The sequence below is a fragment of the Rhinolophus hipposideros genome, assembly GCF_964194185.1.
Source record: "Rhinolophus hipposideros genome assembly, chromosome: 20".
Lineage (NCBI taxonomy): Eukaryota > Metazoa > Chordata > Mammalia > Chiroptera > Rhinolophidae > Rhinolophus > Rhinolophus hipposideros.
Window position 1 is genome coordinate 40,796,110 of NC_138066.1, and position 19,534 is coordinate 40,815,643.

A 19,534-nucleotide genomic window follows, 5' to 3' on the forward strand; every position below is an offset into this window, starting at 1 on the left:
CCCAATAGATGAAATCAGAGGTCACTTAATTTTAAAAAATGAAAATAGAAAATAGTATCCATTAAAAGTGGTGTAGTAATAGACACAAGTTTCTCCCTTTCAGGAAAAATTAGCTTTCCTCTGAAATTGGTGTTACTTCTCAATTCATAGAACTGAGAAAATGACATTCAACTGTGCAAAGATAAAAACCTTACACTTTCTTCCAAATGCGAATAAATCTTTGATCACCAACAGTTATGCTATGGGGATAACTGTTTCCCATCTCTTACACCCTTTCAAATCATTCAAAATGAGTGGAGGCAGGAACCGTAAGAGAATCCAGCATGATAAAAGTACAGTATTTCACCACCACCCCCATCAAAACAGATTCTTGTAGACACTGCTTTAAATAATTTTTACATTGCCAATTACTATTGGATGAGTGGAATGAAAAAGAAAAATCAATGTTTTTCTTTGGTGTAAGTTCCATCTAAAGAAAACAGTTTCAATCTGGTACTTCACAGGAAAAGGTTCTATTAGTAAGGAAACAGAATTGTAAACTACTACCCCCACCACAGAAAAAGAAAAACCACAAACAAAACTAAACAAAACAAACAAACCTTGTCAAATTTTGCAGATAAAGTTGAGAACTCTAAATGTATCTGCTTGGTTTCTATTGGGAGAAAGGAAAGCAGAGTAAAGCAAAAATGCACCACATGGAAAACAGTTTTAGATAAAAATGCTGTAATTTTATTAGAGAATTTTACATTTATTATCTCCTGTTAGGGAGAGAAAATAATTATTATGCTCACTTTGTAAAAGGAAGAACAGAACAGAAACTCAAAGGTTAGTCAGTGACTTGTCCAAAGTCAAAGGATTAGTTATAGGTTTTGGTGGCACTAAAAGCCAGGCTTTTATCTTCTAGTCCCGTGCTTGCTTTGGCACTGCTAAGTGCCCAGGCAGTGCAGACAAGATTGGAGGGCTTAGTAGTTTCCCAATGTGACAAGTCAACAACATTCTGCTCTCTTTGCCCTCTCATTCATAGGAGAGGAGATAATGGTGTCTTAACTCAAGACAGGGACTTCGGGGAGGAGCCCATTAATAACACCTAGGGCACTAAAACTACAAAACATTAAAAAAATAACTGGGAATTAAGGGATTCTTGTCAAGGCCAACTCTTTTGAAGGAAAAGCATTCCAGTGACTTTTATTGACTAGAAAGAACATCCCTATGGGCTTATACTCTTGTAGGGAAACCCCAGAAAAGTAAAGGCGGCACTCTGAGATTTTTGTCAATGAGTTTAATGTATGTCCATAGGTAGTGCATATGAATGCTTAAATTACAAAATTAGCTGCCATGGTCCAAATGTGTGGGACTTTAAGAAAGCTTTCATCAAAAGATAACTTAGCCTATCAATTTTGATTTCTATAATGTACTTTAAAGGTTTGTAAAACAAGGCTAATTCTAGAATTATATAGCATTAAATTTTATGTTATTTTTATTATTTTAATAACTTAATTTCATGAACTGTTAAAAAAAATATTACATTTGCATCTCCCAGTTTACACATTTCTGCATTAATCCGGAGAAAACCCCACGTGAAGTTTCCATGCAGTTACAAAGGCAGCAGCAGCACATGCTGTTTCCACAGCAGCTTGGTATTGCCTCAGACACACCTGCACATAAAAGCGTCCACAAAAAAATACCCGCCCACCCCTCTCCCACCAAAAAACCCAACCATTTCCCATCCCACCCCAAATTACCTGGTACAAGCAGTGACTTAAAAAAATGCTTTCTTAGAAGGAAGCATTTATAAAATGCAGAGATCTGAACAAGCTAAATGCTTGTGCAGATAGATGGGCCTCTCTCCCAAGAGTTCCTCCCTCAAGAGGCAGAAAGAACTCTCCAAAGTTTAGGAAAGCTCATTTTAAAAAGTATCCTTATGCATATTCATGGCTATTTCTTTGAAAGAATATACCCAGCCTCAGCTGTGGAAGAGATCAAAGCAGAAGGAGAAGCAAAGAGACACAGCCATAACACAGAGAATACAGGCTCTCCAGGAACATCCGACAGGTTGCAGCGACCAAGAAGGAAAACATTTGTAACTTCACACAGACCACTGATCTGCTCTGGTTGAAGCAGCTAATTTTTCATGCACTTGTTACTCAAGAAAAACATACAATCACTTAAAATACAGCATTCACGATGTCATTAGCTTATGGTATCACGTAAGGAGAAAACTGTGCTCCTGTACTAACTATCCCTAAAATTTTCCACATACATGTAAGCATCTTAAAGTCTACAGATATCCTATAATACTGTCATCAGCACCCCCACCTACAAAACATACACTGAACTACATTGTTTTGAGTCCCTGAAATTTCAACACCACAGATAGTGTTCTAAATTTTACTTTTTTACAAGCTTAATGTAGACACAGAAGAAAACACCAAACAATGTTTATTGTGCAATTCCAACAGTTATTTGTGGAATCTTGGTTTAGACGCATTCTCTATAGCCATTTCAACTGCCATTTCAAACTGCCATTTTAAACAAAAAGCAACAATCTAATTGTGTATCTATAAATTCATGATATTTCTTCAAATATCATAGCACTAAAAGCAGTGATGATTCATTATAATTTTAAAAATATTTTAAAACTACAGAGTTCATACAGCATTCCTTTCATAAAATAATCAAAATAATTTGATTATCTGGAAGACAATGACTGAAACAGAGTCCTTTCAATGTATCCATAACCTCTGTAAAACTCCAAAAAAAATAGAACGATGAAATAAGGATTTCTCCGTCACTGGGATTGTTTGAACTTTAAGATGAGAAATGGACTGGTATTTTTTACGTTTCCTGTGAATTCAGAGCTTTCAGGTGGCATGAGGACTCAGATCTCTGGGATGACTTTACATGGCTTTCACTTTGATTTGCTTCATTTTCATTTGCTTCTTTTCCAATTTCTTTTGCTCCCGCCTCAAGGCAGCTTCCTAGGTGGGAAGAGAGAGAGAAAATCCAAACTAAGCTCTAAGCACACATTTAACAATCAAAACTAGACTACTGCCTATAGTATTATTCAAAACCTAGGCTCGCACCATAAATAAGATTCCAGAAGATAGTTATAAAAATTGCTAATATCTACGTTCATTAATGAAAATTACCTTGAAGTAAAGCAAATTTCAAGTTAAAAAGAAACTAAATACTACATTTAAACATGCTTTGTTAGTCTGGTCTGATTTTTCCTATACGCAGGAAACACCCATCTTTCATCATAACAATTATGTACCTGCCAAGGATTTGTACTTCAGTTCAGAAAACCTTAAGATCTTGTTTGATCAGGTTATTCATTATAAATCTCTTTTTATTAGTAGCATAGATGTTATACCTGAGCACAATATTTCAATTCACAATGTTCAATTGGGGATTTTTTTATCATATTTTTATTTAGGCATCAGGTGGTTTATATAGGCGAGGAAAAGCTTCAAACACATTATTTTAGTAGCAAAAGTCTGAATGTTTATCCATCCACAGCTGTGCTATTGTGTATGTATCTTGAAGAATTGAACTATCATTGTTAACACTGATTTTATGGGACAACGCATCCCGAGTTTGCGTTCACAAAGGCAGAAAAGAACCTTCTTCCCCTTTGGCAGCTGCTGCCTTCCGTGAGGGCTCAGAAGCAAGTGAACACCACAACATATACCAGTAAGTCAAAAGCTACACTCTTCTGGGACTGCTATATGAAGTGGTCAAAGTACTGTCCCAAGGTCCCTTTCCCACTAAGCCAACCCCTATCTCCGTCATATTCATTCTTTCCTCAACACAATCCATCCCTTCCCATATTACGTATTATACACATGTGGAAAACTACCGATACACAGAATATGATATAGTGGGTAAGTGAAGAAATGCACGTTAACATATTTAAGAAACGTATGTTAATGTCAATAAATATGTGGAAAATGTTCAAAAAATGCCAAACAAATGAGCTATCATTTCTCCACTATCACAATCATACATTTAAAAAATGATAAGTAGTTTTCATAAAGATTGAGTATAGAGGAGCTCTCCTATCATATGCTGGTAAAAGTATAAATGGGCACAACTTCTTATTGGCAGCCTATCTTTCTTTCTCTCCTAGGATTGGTTTCCTCAGGAAATTTTTAAAAGCACAAATATGGAAAGACACTTTCTTGAAAGACATATTTTTAACATAAACAGTTATAGAACAGTGTTTATAAGATGAGCTACATTAAGAAAAGGAATATACATACTAAACGTAGAGAGTTGGGAACTAAATAGATGATATAGTGTTAACAGCAGTTACCTTTAAGGATGGGAGTCGTCTAAAGGATTATATTATTTTCACATAGTAGGATGAAGGTTAGTTTTAATTTCTGTGTATATGTTTCTCTGTACTTTTCAAATTAAATATGTAAGAAAACAAAACAAACAATGCTATACTAGTAAGGGCAGGAGGATCCAGATCATTCGTATGAATGAGCCATTCAAGTCAGAAACTGACTATAATTTCTTCTTTTTTTGTGGGGAGCAGGCAGGGGTAATTCCCTTTCCCATTTAATTCACTGGATATTTTTACAAGGTACCCAAGCCTAGATACTACAAAGCAGTGGTTCTTAAAAAATACGTTTTAACCCACAAGCAGCTTACAATCTGACTTAAGTTCTGGGCCCTCCTTTTTCTTAAACCTATTGTAGTTTCAAACCCTAGAAAAAACTGGAGAACCTTTTTCTCCATAGAAAAATGAAAGGCATTATCTATTAATGATTCTGTGTAGATTCTCCCAGTGTACTCATTAAAAAGGCATTTATATTTATAAAGAAGATTGCATAAACACAGCTATATTTTCAGGGGAAAAATACCCATCAACTAAACCAAACCAAATCCAATAAAAAGTGATGAGAAAGAGTAAGATGGGAGGAGGCCAGCGGCATGCTACGTAGGCCCTTCACTCAACAGCATTAATCACTCCACTGGCATTGAAGCGCCACACAACGGCTCTCTTTTACTTGGCAGCATAGTTCCTCCACTTCTAGGAATTTTCTTCAATCCTTGAGATTATTCTCATTAAAATCCACATCTCCTAGAGCTCTGTTCTCCTCTTTTTTTGACCAGCATTTACCAGGCTTAACACTTTAGAGCTGGACTATGGCATCTAAGTTCACAAAAATGTAAGAACATGCTAATGTTTGAAACATAACATACCACAGCCTAAAAAGCTCTTGGGTTTGAGATTCATATCATTCTCCAGGATTGGATTCAATATAACATGGTTTCAACAGGAAACACTATTTATTCTTTATAGTGCTATTAACTAATTAAATGACCCAAGTACTGAGAAAACGCTAAACTGTTAGCCTGTGTACATTCCCACACAGAATTACCTTAACAGCCAATATGGTACAAATGGCAACCTCATAAATCTTAGTTCTACCTCAGTGATAAGTTTATTTTACCTCCAGCCTGCGCTGTTTCTCAGGATCTTCCTCATTCATGATTCGCTCCTTCTCTGCTCTTTTCTTCTCCTCACGCCGAGACTGTGCCGCTTCCTGTCTTTGCACATGCGTCAGCTTTAAGAAGTTCTCTTCCACTCGAGCTCGGTTCTTATCTGCTTTTTGTTTGCCCTTTCACCAAGAAACAAAGTGTTTCATAAGAAATCCATTTCAATCCAACAGAAGCAAAATCCCATTTAGTAGGCTTTCAGAAAACTACTCCCATTTAGCACTTTCAAGTCAACTAGCAAAGATACAATTACTGAAATCCCAGAGGAAAAAAACAGTAATAGGTGCCAACTTATAATAAAGACTACTGGTCTTACTTCTCTGTTGAGTCGGAACTTTTTGGCTTTATCAATAGAATAAATCACCATGTTCATCAGGGGTAGCAAAGCCTCCATATCCTTTGGGTAAGTATTACCTGAGCCAGGCACTGGAAAACAAAGCCATTTTCCGGCTGAGTTAACAGCAGCATTAATACTTCTGAGTCACCCAACCTTTCATTTTTTACTTTTTTGATTAATAGACTCCTTTCTTCAAGTTTCTTAGGCAGCTAAAATGCGGAAAATAGAAATTAAAATACATAAAAGGATCTCTTATTGAAGAAACTCAAAGGTAATAAGCAGGCATGGGGTTAATTTCAATCTAGTTTTTTAATAAACTATCATTTGGGAGGGAATAATACTCTCCTTCAGATCACCTCTCAGGAAAGAACCCAGACAGACACAGAACACTTACCACTAAATGTAAACAATAGCGTCCGCTTAGTGTCAGGCAGCTTTAAAGGCTGACCTTCCCTGTCATAAAAGAAAAGGCTGTTTAGAAGGAACACAAGAAAGACGTTCTCTATGTACATAAGTCACCCAATTCACTTAGATGAACAGATACCTGCAAACAATCAGCACAGTATTTGGTTTGGCATCCTCAAATCAAATATAATCTCAGAGCCTGAAGGAGCTTACAGGCCATCTGGTCGACTTATCTATCTGATGAATGCATTCCCAAGTGATCTTTATCCTATGCTTGAACACCTCCAGTGATGTACCAACCAGGCAAGATATATTCCACCTCACCTGGGGAGCCAGAAATGAGCCTAAATTTAAGTGCAAGGCCCATATTTTAAATAACGTTTTTGCTTATTTTGACGGATTTTTATGTTTTATTTCCAGCTCCTTGTTACAAGGAAGCATCTGATTTTTGAGTCAGGCTCAGAATAAATCTAGAAACAACCTACCCTGCAGATGATTCAACACAGAAAGCTAAACAAGAACATCACTTTCAGTATTTTTATTTCATACGTACTCTTGCATAATTTTTGGACCAGAGAACTGGTCTGAAAAATGAACGGATTCAATCTTGTCAGCGTAGTGTGTAAGAAAGTGAACCATCTGAAATAAAGAAAATAAAATTATTTTTTCTAAAGTAGGATTTGATGCATTTCCCTTTTTTCATAAAGATATTCACTCTTCAATCCTCCTTACTTTTGCACAATGTCATTAAGGCTAAAGCTTTAAAAAATTAAATTTAAATAAGAAATCACTCTACAATGAAACTAGTACTTTTTCTTCAGTAACACCAATTATTCAATTCTTCTCATTATGCAGCTAAAATGTATCTCAAAATAATGTTCTAAACAAGAGTGAAAGCACGAAGAGAAAATCTAAAATAATTTCAGGGGCTTCTTCATAAACACATCACCTCATCACCTTGAATTTACATTCAGAACTGTCTGTGAGCTATCCTATATTTTTATGACACTAATGTGTGCTGTTACCATTATATAACCAACGACTCTCTCTATACATCTCTCTTCTCTAACACTAACTGAAGCTTAAAAAAATGGATTCAATGACATAGTGATAAGGATTAAAGTTGTAGTTCTTTTTTAAAAAACCTGAAAGCCATTAGCAATCCTAGAACAACTTGCACTTGATTTAGAGAGAACCTCTTAACTAATCAAATTTTCCTTCTGACAAGTTAATCTATTGCTTAAAGAAGGTATTTTAATATCTGTGTGGGAAAGGAATATGTAACCAGTGCATTGTCATAAAATGAAGAACTCGTACAGTGTGACTTTTAGGGAGAGGGCCCTGTATATGCCAAGGTGTACAAATGTATGTCTTCTATTGCATTTACCTTTGTATCCATCATTCCCTCTGTGACTTCTCCCATCTCTGATAGGATGGCCAAGGAGTCTGGCAGTCCATACTTTGCTCCAGACTTAGGTTTGTCACTACAAAACTCACTCTAGAGGAAGAGGTAATTGAAAGTAAGACATGACATTTTCTTATACACAAAGACTTTTTGTCTCTCAAGAGGCTATGGACTGACCTATTTCAAAATGGTTAATGATCCTATGCTCTGAAGGTGAATCTCTATGTAATCAATGGGCACAGTTGCTATGCATATTGGAGTCGGAACAATTCGACATACCAGATCCTGCATCTCTTTCTGCAGTCGCACCAAGGCTTTCCGAGTGCCAACAGCAAACACATATGTATCCATGTCTTCATCATTCATGGTCACTTTTATTTGCTTTAAAAAACAACAAAACTCACCTGTTAGGCTCTGTGATAGGCAACTTCCTAAGATGGCCCCCAAGATTCCCACCCTGTGGGGTATACGTCCTCCCCTTGAAGTATGAACATGATGGGCTATCACTCCCATGACTACCTATATAGTGTTAGGTAGCAGAAGGTCCCAAAGTCCCTCAAGTTGACTTTGACTTAATCGAAAGGGATATTATCCTAGGTGGATTGACCTAATCAAGTGAGTCCTCAAAAGGAACTGAGCCCTACTTGGAGAAAGAGTCAAAGGGTGTGGGGCGGACAATGTGGCAAGGACCTGAGAATGGGTTCTAAGAGCTGAGAGTGGTTCCCAATTGACAACTAGCAAGAAAATGGGACCTACAACCACAGGGAACGGAATTCTGCCAACAATCTCAATGACTCTGAGAAGAGGGCCCCAAGTTTGTGAAATAAGACAAACACCATGTGATTTCACTTACATGTGGAATCTAAAGGACAAAATACATGAACAAAGAAAACAGAAACAGACTCATAGACACAGAGAACAAACTATGGCCAACTGGTAGGAGAGTTGGGGAGCTGGGTGAAAAAGGTGAAGGGATTGAGAAGTACAGATTGGTAGTTACAAAATAGTCACAGGCATGTGAAGTACAGCATAGGAAATATAGTCAATAATATTGTAAGAACTATGTGTGGTGCCAGGTGGGTAACAGACTTATCAGGGGAATCACTTCGTAAATTATGTAACTGTCTAACCACTATGCTGTACACCTGCAACTAATATAAAATAATATTGAATGTCAACTGTAATTGAAAAACAAAAAAAAATGAATTCACTCTGTAGAGAGAAAACCAGCAGGGATAATACATACCACTTGATCACTCACTGGCCTCATCATCCGGGCCAGGACATTCAGTAAGTCCTGTCTCTTGAGGAACTGAAAAAACAAAAACAAAAGCAAGAGAACAGTTGCAACTTCTGCTTACTATAAAGAAAATACCTTGGAGAGGGAATCACATGCTTCATCAAATATAATCAACATTTGGGCCGGCCCAGTGGCTCAGGCGGCTGGAGCTCCGTGCTCCTAACTCCGAAGGCTGCCAGTTCGATTCCCACACGGGCCAATGGGCTCTCAACCACAAGGTTGCTGATTTGACTCCCGCAAGGGATGGTGGGCTGTGCCCCCTGCAACTAACAACGGCAACTGGACCTGGAGCTGAGATGCACCCTCCACAACTAAGACTGAAAGGACAACAATTTGACTTGGAATAAAGTCCTGGAAGTACACACTGTTCCCCAATAAAGTCCAATAAAATCTTTAAAAATATATATAATCAACATTTGCCAGTTAGTATAAGATGATTCTTATACCTCATTTTAAGTCAAACATGAAAGGATGAGACACGTGAGGATTTGAATCCCTTTGGGAAAAAACAAAAGGTAGATATATACACACTGTACCAGAAATCCCCTACTTACCCTGAGCTGGATAAGCATCCCCTCACAGCATACTCGACCAGAACACCACAGGTTGTAGATATGCTCGTTCTCCTGGTTCAGCTTTCCTGTGCTTATGGCTTCTTTGTTAGTTCCATCATCCCCTGGGGCAAAACCATTTAATGTGATTCTCTGAAAAATGCTGGGGCCTTATTGTTACTCTTGTCCACCCTGTTCCCACAAAGATCATAGCTTTAAGGTGGCAATACTTTGCCATCTTCTAGAACTCTCCTTTGGACATTGATTTCAACAGATGGGCACCATTCCTTTTACTTTTAGAACTCTTTATTATTTCCATAAGAAAAATATGGACTCTAGCATTGCTTCTGTGTCCTTGTTAGTTAATGACAATCAGCTCGAGCATAAATTTCTCAAGAGTAGATACAAAATGGAGCAAAATCAGTTTAAATGTCTTTGCCGAAAGTTAAAAAAATCTCGTATGCAGTGAATAAAAAATACCGTAATACAACTAACACTGCCTCACCATGTCACCTGTGAGTTAACTTTAATCATGTCTGCTCTTCCAACAGCAACATAGTAAGTGCTATTAAGAGCTGTACTTTAGATCAAATTCCAATCATTTCCTCCCTTCATTTGATTAAGTGTACAAAAGAAATTGTTCAACCCTCACAAGGTAAAGCAGACCGATACACTAAATGAAAACACATGAGGGGAAGTGGAAAGCGTTAAAGGCTGCTTATTATTTTCCTAATTTCCAGGTCAAAAAGTACTTGGAAATACTATGGTACAACAGATAGAGCATGAACATCAGAAGTATGTAGACGAAGTTCTAATATCATGGTTGCAATTGAATAGCTTAAGTTTTAACACTTCTGGATTTCAGTTCCCTTCCTCAGGAAAACAGAAACTATATCCAATAGACAACATTGTTATAAAGATTAAATAAGGAACAATATATGCAAAGTACCTAGCACAACACTTAAACAGTCTTCTAAAAAGACAAGCAGACGGATACTTGCTTACTATTAGAGGAAAACAAAGTGTTAAATACCAAATAGGGACGAAGGTGGGTGAGTCCACCTTACTCCTTACACTAGACAACTACAGGGATTCCTGTAAGATACTTCAATGTGTACCTCTTCAGTGAATCCGAGACTAAAGTGCCCAGAACCTGAGGGAATTGTGAGGGATTTCTAATTTCTAAAAGATACACTCAAATCATTTACCAAGCTATTCAAATGTTAAAATTACTTGCTTTCAGCCAGACTTTTATTAACTTGTGTAGATAACATTATCTCATTCTAATCAGAAGCTGTTTAACAATTGTTAATTAATGAAAGATGAGAAAATTATTTAATAAATTTACTCAGCATATAAAACCTAACAAAAATGGGATCCTGAGAACAAATAAATAAGCACTCTCTACAGCAGTCCAGTAGAAGCACTCAGAAGTTTATACTGAGGGGAATAAACAGTTCTTACCAGATAATTTTCAAGTAGGCAGTTGGACTTCTATTAGCCTCACTTACCTACTAAGGTAAAGTTGCTCTCCAAAAGCTCTCTATGAGTGTTAAACCAAGCCTGAGCAAGACGACTGTTTTTATTCTTCCCAATGATATAATTCATGATGTAGGCCAGCAGACCAGTTACCATTAAAATTTCTAGATAATAACTCTCCCAGCTGTTCTGGAGGTGTGCAGGAACCTAAAGAAGAACAATTATTCTATTTAATGTTGGCTGAGGATGAAGGATGGATTCCAACTCATGGGATGAAGGAGCATGAGAAAACCAAGTTGTTACTACTTATAACTGTCGCTGAATATGGTTGCACTTTGAAATGTGACCATTTTGGTTTTCTAAGTCGGCTTTGTAAAAGACTCTTTAAGGAAACGTGAGTACAATCAAATGGGATAAAAAGCTGGAAAGCCCTTTGTATTAAACTTGATTCTGAGTCCCGCCCCAAAATAAATCCAATGTCTATCCTCTTTATCATTCCTTGATAAATAAAACTATGAGGGCTAGGATAAAAACACGGGTTACTTTTCTAGGTGTGGAGTTTTATCAGAAGAATTGATGTCAAACTCTTTCACAGCTCCCACAATTACGTCAACACCAACTATGTGTCACTAATACTTCTAGGATGAATGACAGCAAAATATCTTGTTGGTGTGGAATTCAGAGCCCTGTATACGTACATCAACAATTGTTATTGGGTCTTTATTTCTGCTAGAAGAAGTATCTGCTTTGTCTTCATAACCTTCAAATTCTTCATCGTCATACGGCTCACTGTCGGTATCTCCTGCCTACAAAAATAAGGCACGATGTTTTCCCCTACAAATGTTGCCAGCAGTTGTTACCTCATTTTCGTAGGCAACAGTTGTAGAGGAAAACAGAACACGTAAGCAGCAAGCACAGAACACAGGAATATTACGTTTTCAACAAATGCTGACTCTCCATGCTTTTGAATCCCAAGTGCTAAATAATGTAATTCCCACCCGTATACAGAATCCACTCTCCACTCCTTCTCCCAGCCAGGCTTTCCATAGAGGAGAAAAATACAATTCATTCTTAGATCAATGCAAAAGGTGGGAACATACCACAAAACATTTAGAAGAGTGCCACCTACTGAACAAAAAGATACTAGAGAGTAAAGGTCTCCCTAGACCTGGGTCTTACTTGAATGTCTGGGGAAAGCGCTAGTTACAAGTTTTTCCATCCTTCCAATTTCCCCAGAAATCAATTTAAAAAAAGAATCTCACCTGGGTATCTGCATCTTCAAAATCTCCTTCTTGGTTTTCATCCTGTCCTTCCAACTCCACAGTGGTCTCGTCTTCATCATCTTCAGTGGTTATCACCCGTTGAGGAGATTCAGTAACAGAATCTTCTGTGACATCCTCGAATTCAGCGAAGTCATTATCATCATACTCTACTATGTCTTCCTCATCCTCGAAATCATCAAACTTCGCTTCAGAGATACTCCCAAACACCAAAAGGACAACACAGAAGGCGTGGAAGGCTTTCATTGCACCTTAACTGTGAGTTGAAACAAACAAACCTTAAGTGGACTACACATACGAATCAAATTTATCTTTTTTTTTTTTTTATTAGTTTCAGGTGTACAAGACAAGGTACTACTTAGACGTTCATCATTTATATCCCTTACACTGTGAACCCCCCACGAATCAAATTTAGAAACAATTAAAATATATCAACGACTCCTGCTTTTCTCTTAATACTATTCATTTCAGATAGCATTAAAAAAAAAAAAAAAGATGAGGTCAGGGTAAAGAGGCCTGGGTTCTAGTTTGTACTCTGTCACTAGTTATTTGTAAAATCGTGGACAAATCATTAATTTTATTTAGTTTGGTTTCCATTTACACTGTGTATTTGGTAAGCATTGTTTTGAGAGCCTAAAAAAAGCTTTATACAGGAACTGGCAAGGGGTGTAATAAAATAAGAATGAGAAAGAACTACTTATCTTAGTGGTAACAAAAATAATACATGAATAGAAAAGCCATTCATGCTTATATCAACTTGGTATGTTCACGTGTGAACATCATCATGACAAAAGCAAACATGTAAGACACAAAGTCCTGGGCGCTGTCCTAAAGGTTTTACAGAAAGCAGCTGATTTAATCCTCATAACAACCCTTTGAGGAAAGTAGCATTAACATCCCCATTTCACAGATAAGGAAATGAGGCACAGAGATGTTAAGTAATACAACTACCAAGTAACACAGAGCTATATGATTTCATTCCAGTTTTGACTCCAGAATCCCTGAGAACCATTTATCAGGCCACTTCTCAAATGTAGGCCAGTGGCTATGATTTTATATTACTTACTTCAAGTAGTAAATTTTTTGCTAACAAACTCGTTCCTAGTGTACATGATGTAATAAAATACATCAGTATTTCATAGCTTTCTGAAAAGAACAGTGGGTATTCCACCATCTAAACATACATAAATCTACATATAAATAAGTTATTTTGTACGGTAGGATTATGGGCACTTTGCCTTTATTTTTCTTTATATTTTCTGATTTTCCTATGATGTACTTTTGTAATAAAAAAATAAAAGCATGGTTCCTGAGGCACTCAAGAGGCACTGCAAACTGAGCAATAGCTATAGCATAGAGGCCTGACATAACATATTTTAAGAATTTGGTATGATGGAGCATTGGGTTTGCAGACTAAAGTGGGCATAAGGAGGCTTTTAGAATGGCCTGCAGGGCCAGGATGATGATCCTTATTTACAGACCACACTAAGAAGTCTGGATAATTAGACTCGACTAAAGGATTTAAATAGGAGACTGACATTATCAGATTTGCAATTTAACTGACAGCTCATACACAGTGTGAATTGGATAAAGGCACCTGAGGCAGGAAAAACAAGTGGTTGAAATAATTAGATAAGATATAAAACAGCATTGAACTGGCAGTGGTACGGAGAATGAACAGGAAAACAGATCTGATATTTAAGAATTACACTTGTCAGCATAAAGTGATTGAATATAGAGAATGTGGGAAAGGAAGACGGGGTGATTCTAAATGTTGGCTTGATTAATGGCTGGACAAAGTCATCCTTGAGATAAAGAACAATAAGGGAGAAAAAAGAATTGGGGGGGAAAGGCAATAAATTAAATTTAGTACCTGTTGAAAAGTTCAGAGTGTTTTTAAGCAGTATGTTAGATGATTAACACTTATCTCTTGATTTTCACGATATCCCTAAAAAGTATCATAACCTATCTTATGGAGGGAGAAAAGGAAGTAGTTAGAAATATAAGTCTGGGAAAAAAAAGAACAGAAATATAAGTCTGGAGTTCAGGATACAAGCCAAAGCTGGAAATAGAGAAGGTGTGGGAACGGATGAGATCCCCAGGGAGTATTAAGAGTGAGGGTTAAAAAACAAAGAACATCAAAAAGTCTTGAAACAAATCATAACAGCTAAGAGATGGGCATATAGGAAGAACTGGAATGGGAAATTAAGAAGGAATGGTTAGAGAAAAAGCAGGGACTCTGGTCAAAGTGTTATAGAAGTCAAAGGAGAAGCATATTTCTAAGAAGGAAACAGAGCTCAGTTTCAATTGCTGCAGAAAGTTCAAGTAAGATATGGACCAAAATTTTCCAAATGTTAATAAGGAAATCATTTTTGGCAACTGCAGGAAAGTGGTAAGGATGGAAGCCAGAATGCAGGAAGTTGAGAACTAATAGAGGTGACTTACTACTCTTTCAAGGTGTTCTGGGATAGTGAATATTCTGTATTTCATATTTACAACACCGTAAATTCTTAAAGGAATCGGTGCAGTTATCAAAGGTTATTGCCTAACACCTTGCAACCCATAGCTGCTTAAGAAATATTCTTTGAACTGGACAAAGTTCATAAATTCTGAAAGGCACAAGTAATTTGACACATGCCATAAAGGATAGACCAATAGCGTATCCTGTCCAATACTTGATCTTTGAGGTTAGCAACAGGAAACATTTTAGGAGCAAACATAGCTGCCTTCTCAAAACCAACCTCAAAAAGGTTGATGTGTCTCCAAACATCCCTACCTTCCTCCAGTAATCTTTTATTATAGTCACAAGTGGAAGAAAAATGAAAAAAGAGCACGCACGTTGGTGGAGTTAGATTTGTTTTAAAATGTCAGCTCTACCATTTGCCAGTCATATGATCTCGGGCTACTTACTTAAAATTCTGTTTTCCACTTATGAAAAGAGGATAACCCATCACTACTTGCCTCGTAGGGCTGTAGTGGGTGGTGCAGGAGAGAGAGGCCTAGCACCTAAAGGCACTCAGTAAACATTAGTTCCCATTACTTCCTTCCCGTGTCTTACGAACAGCCTTTAAGATTTCATTTTTAGTGTTTCTCTTTTCAGATGTTTTAAACTTTTTCAAACAGAAGCAGATAAAGGTTAACGCTGGCACCGCTGATTGGATTACCCACCTACCAAAAGGTCTGATCAATTCCAATTGAATTTCCACTCAAGGGGGTTCACCCTGTAGAAGCATTTCTCAGATAACTCAGCACAGTAATGGGGCTCCTTCAAGGTTGTTTATGTTAAAACTATCCAAGGCATTTGTGCCTTGGCCTTCTCACTCTGAAGTCTCTCTGCTGCAAGGCACTAAATGCCCAACTCCCTGCCAGGCCAGCCAGGCCTGAATGAGACTCTTGGGGCAAAGAACCCACGCACGACCGAGTCTGGTTTGCTTAGCCTCTGCTGGCCTCCTTGGCAGTCTCGCACAGACTGGGTCTGGACTTAAAACCAAGAGGAGTAAGTGGGGGAATCATTCCTTGGTGCCGTTCAGGTAGACAACGGCCAGACGGCGACTTTCGGAAGTCATCTAGACATTCCCATCTCCTTACACCGTCGGATAAAACAACACGTTTTATGTCAGAACCCTTCAGAAGAGACGGGCCAGAGTTTGTTGTTTTGGTGAAACCACCCGGGTCTCGTCTTTCCCCGCCACGGACAATCAGTTCATCGTGCCACCTCTACTCCACTCTTGCTGCTGCCACACTGTTAAGTTGCCTCTAACTCTGCACTTCTGATTGGCATTTGCTCACAACTCTGTGGGGAAGTTCCCCCCAAACCGTTAAAATCACCCCGCTCCTGAAGACCGACAGGAAACGGGCCTGGAAGTGGACAGAGTTTGCTTGTTTCCGTTTTGTTCTGTTTCTGTTTCTAAGGAGGGCGCAGCTCGCAGTGGCCCAGGTGGGGATCCAACCTCGGTGTCATTAGCATCACGCTCTCTCTAACCAACTGAGCTAACCGGCCCCTCACTCCAAAGTTTGCTTGTTTTAAGACAGTGCGGAGGAGTGAGAAGGCGAGGGGACCGATGTAAGTTACACAGGCCCGTCTGAGGGAACTGGGTGGGAAAGCGGACCGGGCTAGGCTACTCGGAGCGACTTCTCGGCCCGGCCCGGCCCCCACTGACTAATACGTCACGGCCCGCTTCCTACCTGTACCGGCGGCTAGAACCGGCCCAGCGCTTCCGAGGCCGCCGCCTTTACCGCGCCTGCCTCTCGGCCTGGCCGCCGCTTGCGCTGTCACCGCGACTTTACTGCCCCCGATGCCTCTAGGACACAGCCGGACCGGGTAGCTCAGTCACGTCGCGCCACTCTTCACGTAGCTTCCACCGTCCACTACGTAGACTGCGTGCTGCCGGTCCGCGCCTGCGCGCGGCAAGGAAGTGGGACGCAGCCTCTGGGACCGCGCGCGAGACCTTCGTCACCCTCGCCCCGGTGAGTAGCGGTGGGGCTGCTGGGAGAATTACATAATCCCAGCCCCTGGGCCGGAACTCCCCACGCCGATCCCAACCCTCTCCGTTAGGATTCAGTGAAGTTGTCGCCACCCTGAACTGGTGCTCCGGAAGCTAAAGGTGGCCATGCTCTATGGGACCACGTGGCCAGAGGTACGAGGAGACATGTTGTCCAAGTCCTATTTGCAAAGGACCTAAGTTTAGGGATCGACAATTTTATGTATATGCGGTTTCCACCGACGGCGTTATCTTGGAATTTTGGGACGGCTCCCTGTCACTGCTACTCTTCCTTAACGCCCACGCCTACTTCCCAGACAGGCCTTGAACACTCCCCGCCATCAGCAATACCCAATCTGAGAGACCTTGGAGATATTCTGCACCTTTAAGGCCCGGAGCCCACGGCGTTTTCCGGAAACGTAGCTGAGGCCCCGCCCTTCGGCCCGCGCGCTCTGCACTGCGCATGTCAATTTTGTGCTCCCCTCCCCCCGTCAGCAACGGGTCGAGAGGCGGCGGCGCAAGGGGCGGAGACGGAGGAGCGCGGCGGGACGCGGCCTGGACCGCGCGTACTTCTGGCCGTGGGATTTTCTCCGCGTCGGCGGTGGTAGCGGCTGCCGCTCCAGCAGCAGGTTTGGACGAGGTGGGTCTGGACGTGGGGCCGCTACCCCTGGGGGCACTGGAGGCAACTGCGGGGCCTAGCCGGGGCCAGGGAACCGCGGCCTCGTTTAACAAAGAGCCAGCGGAGCCTCTGGGCACCGGAGGCCCCGGGCGCCGGGGAGGGGTGGGAATGCGGGGCTGAGGCCTCGAGGGGTTCCTCCGAGCCGCGGCGCCCTCCCGTGGCTCCCGGCTCCCGCTTCTCCCGCAGCTCTTACGGAGGCCCCGTTGGCTGCTTTTCTGGAGGCGGCGCCCGCCCGCTCGGCTACGGAAGGGATTTGTAAGGTGCCGGTCTCCAACTCGGGGAGAGAGTCTGACCCTAGTCTGCAGCAGTCGGCACGTGCAAGCCTCACCGTCGGGGGGCTGGGGGCACCGTATAGACGAAGGCTGCCAGATCGGAAGACGGTAAAAGAAACAGTGCATGATCTCTGTGCAGCCTAGAATATAGATCCGTGATTAGCATCACCATCGCTCACAAACTTTTTTGCGGCCTACTTAACAGCCTGTCTGATGTGAGTAAATAATGTATACGGAGTTGCAAGCATACGGACCAATAATATAAGGAGAAACTATCGTACTATAAGAGAGTTTTGGGGGCATCCTAGCTGCCTTAACACCTCTTTGCCGCTCACTCCTTTAGGCAGTCGTTCAATTTCCTCTGGCTTCCTGTAGGTTACTTTTTGTAATGATGTTTATTCTCTCTGGTGTATACACCCTAGGGCTCCTAAAGGGCAGAGATTATTTATTAATTCACTGTAATTTGACAGAGCCAAGCCCAGTTCTGGCACATAGGAGAACAATAAGTGTTTCGTACAAAATTAATTTTCAGACTTCCGCGGTGAAAAACAGAAGTGTGCTTTGTTTTCCTGTACCTAAAAGGGGCATTATATGGCCTAATCTGCAATTCATTCATTCAAGGGATATTCTTACTGATGCCTACTATGTACCTATTCTCTAGCACTGTTTTAGGTCTCTGACCCTTGCTCTCATGAAACTTACTTTCTAGTGGGGGGAAGAGAGGCAGGAAACAAGTATATAAATTACACTGTATCTTAGAAGATTATTAGTGCCTTAGGAAAAAAATAGATCTGGAAAGAGGGATGGTGAGATATTGCATTTTGAAATAGGGTGGTCAGCGACGTGCTTATAGACGAGCTAATATTTAAGCAGACTACACTTGATCTTAGCCAAAAGGCCGAGCGATATATTTAAGCAGACTAAAAGCAGGTTGAGGGAGTGAGCTGAGCCAGTGTGGGTAAAGGAAGGTTTTAGGCAGAGGGAACAGCAAGTGTAAAGGCCTGGAAGAGGATAATGCTGGCTTGTTAGAGGGACAATCAGAAGACCAAGTGCTTGGAACACTGTGAGCAAAGGTGGAAGGAAGTAGTAGGAGATACGGTCAGGGAAGAAAAAGGGGTGGAGGTTGGGGCAGAACCACCAGGACCTTTTAGGCTATTGTGCGGATTTCACTTATGCTCTGCCAGAAATGGGAATGATCTGAGGTTTTTGAGCAAAGGAGTGATAAGATTTGACTTACATTGTGATAATCTAGTATAATTCATGGAGGAGTGCAGTTGTCTATATTTTAGTTTTCATCAAATTGATATTCATATAATCAGCTCATAGTTTCTTTAAGCTAACAGCGGAAAGAGATGCTCTTAAAATATAATCAGCATTTACTTATGAAATTCTTGGGTTTTGTATAGATTCTCGTTGCAGAACTGACTGGTTTATAGTGTATGAGATGTTCTCAAGACAGATTATTAGAGTAGACGCTAATTAAGTCTCACTAGAACTCTTTCTCATACTCCATAAATACAAGTGATAAACTAATGTGGTTTTATAATCAGTTGTTTTGGGTCCACTATTTTTAAAGTCATTTAGAGCATATCTTATTTTCTACCATTGTCCAAAATATAAACTAGCCAATGTATCTTCCTTAGGTTCTACACTTATCTATTTCCCAGCCATGGCTGTTTCTAGCTTTGCTCCCTAGAACGTCCTCTTCTTTCACACTTCGCTACTCAGCTCGCATCTTTCAGTGCCTTGCCTGGCTTCTAGCTCTCTTATGAAACCTGTCCCCACTCGTCAGTTCATAGTGATCTCTGACATCTTCAGTGTCATGTCGCACTCC

The 19,534-nt window shown here is 40.2% G+C and overlaps 2 protein-coding genes across 5 annotated transcripts in view; one reads left to right on the forward strand and one right to left on the reverse strand.

Annotated features, from left to right (window-relative positions):
* Window positions 1–710: 710 nt before the first annotated feature.
* On the reverse strand, window positions 711–16,843 carry CCDC47 (coiled-coil domain containing 47). Its single transcript, XM_081029610.1, has 13 exons — window positions 16,454–16,843; window positions 12,251–12,524; window positions 11,687–11,794; window positions 11,021–11,195; window positions 9,513–9,634; window positions 8,905–8,970; window positions 7,938–8,039; window positions 7,641–7,751; window positions 6,807–6,892; window positions 6,243–6,301; window positions 5,828–5,937; window positions 5,466–5,633; window positions 711–2,978 (listed from the first exon to the last, which is right to left on the reverse strand). The coding sequence occupies exons 2-13, from the start codon at window positions 12,512–12,514 to the stop codon at window positions 2,898–2,900; spliced, it is 1,452 nt and encodes a 483-aa protein (XP_080885736.1). The 5' UTR covers window positions 12,515–12,524; window positions 16,454–16,843; the 3' UTR covers window positions 711–2,897.
* Window positions 16,648–19,534, forward strand: part of DDX42 (DEAD-box helicase 42) — a 30,953-nt gene continuing 28,066 nt past the window's right edge. For 2 of the 4 annotated variants that reach the window (XM_081029601.1, XM_081029599.1), the window contains exons 1-2: window positions 16,678–16,735; window positions 17,067–17,389. The gene's annotated coding sequence lies outside the window, so the exon portion shown is untranslated. Of the gene's footprint in view, window positions 16,736–17,066; window positions 17,916–19,534 lie in introns of those variants that run through there. The other 2 variants (XM_081029598.1, XM_081029600.1) reach the window with 2 other exon arrangements.

Coding starts and splice junctions, on each gene's coding strand:
- CCDC47 (XM_081029610.1), bottom strand. CDS start 12,514: ATGAAAGCCTTCCACGCCTTCTGTGTTGTCCTTTTGGTGTTTGGGAGT. Junction 11,795..12,250: donor TTGAAGATGCAGATACCCAG/GTGAGATTCTTT, acceptor TTATTTTTGTAG/GCAGGAGATACCGACAGTGA. Junction 7,752..7,937: donor AGAAAGAGATGCAGGATCTG/GTATGTCGAATT, acceptor CTCTTCCTCTAG/AGTGAGTTTTGTAGTGACAA.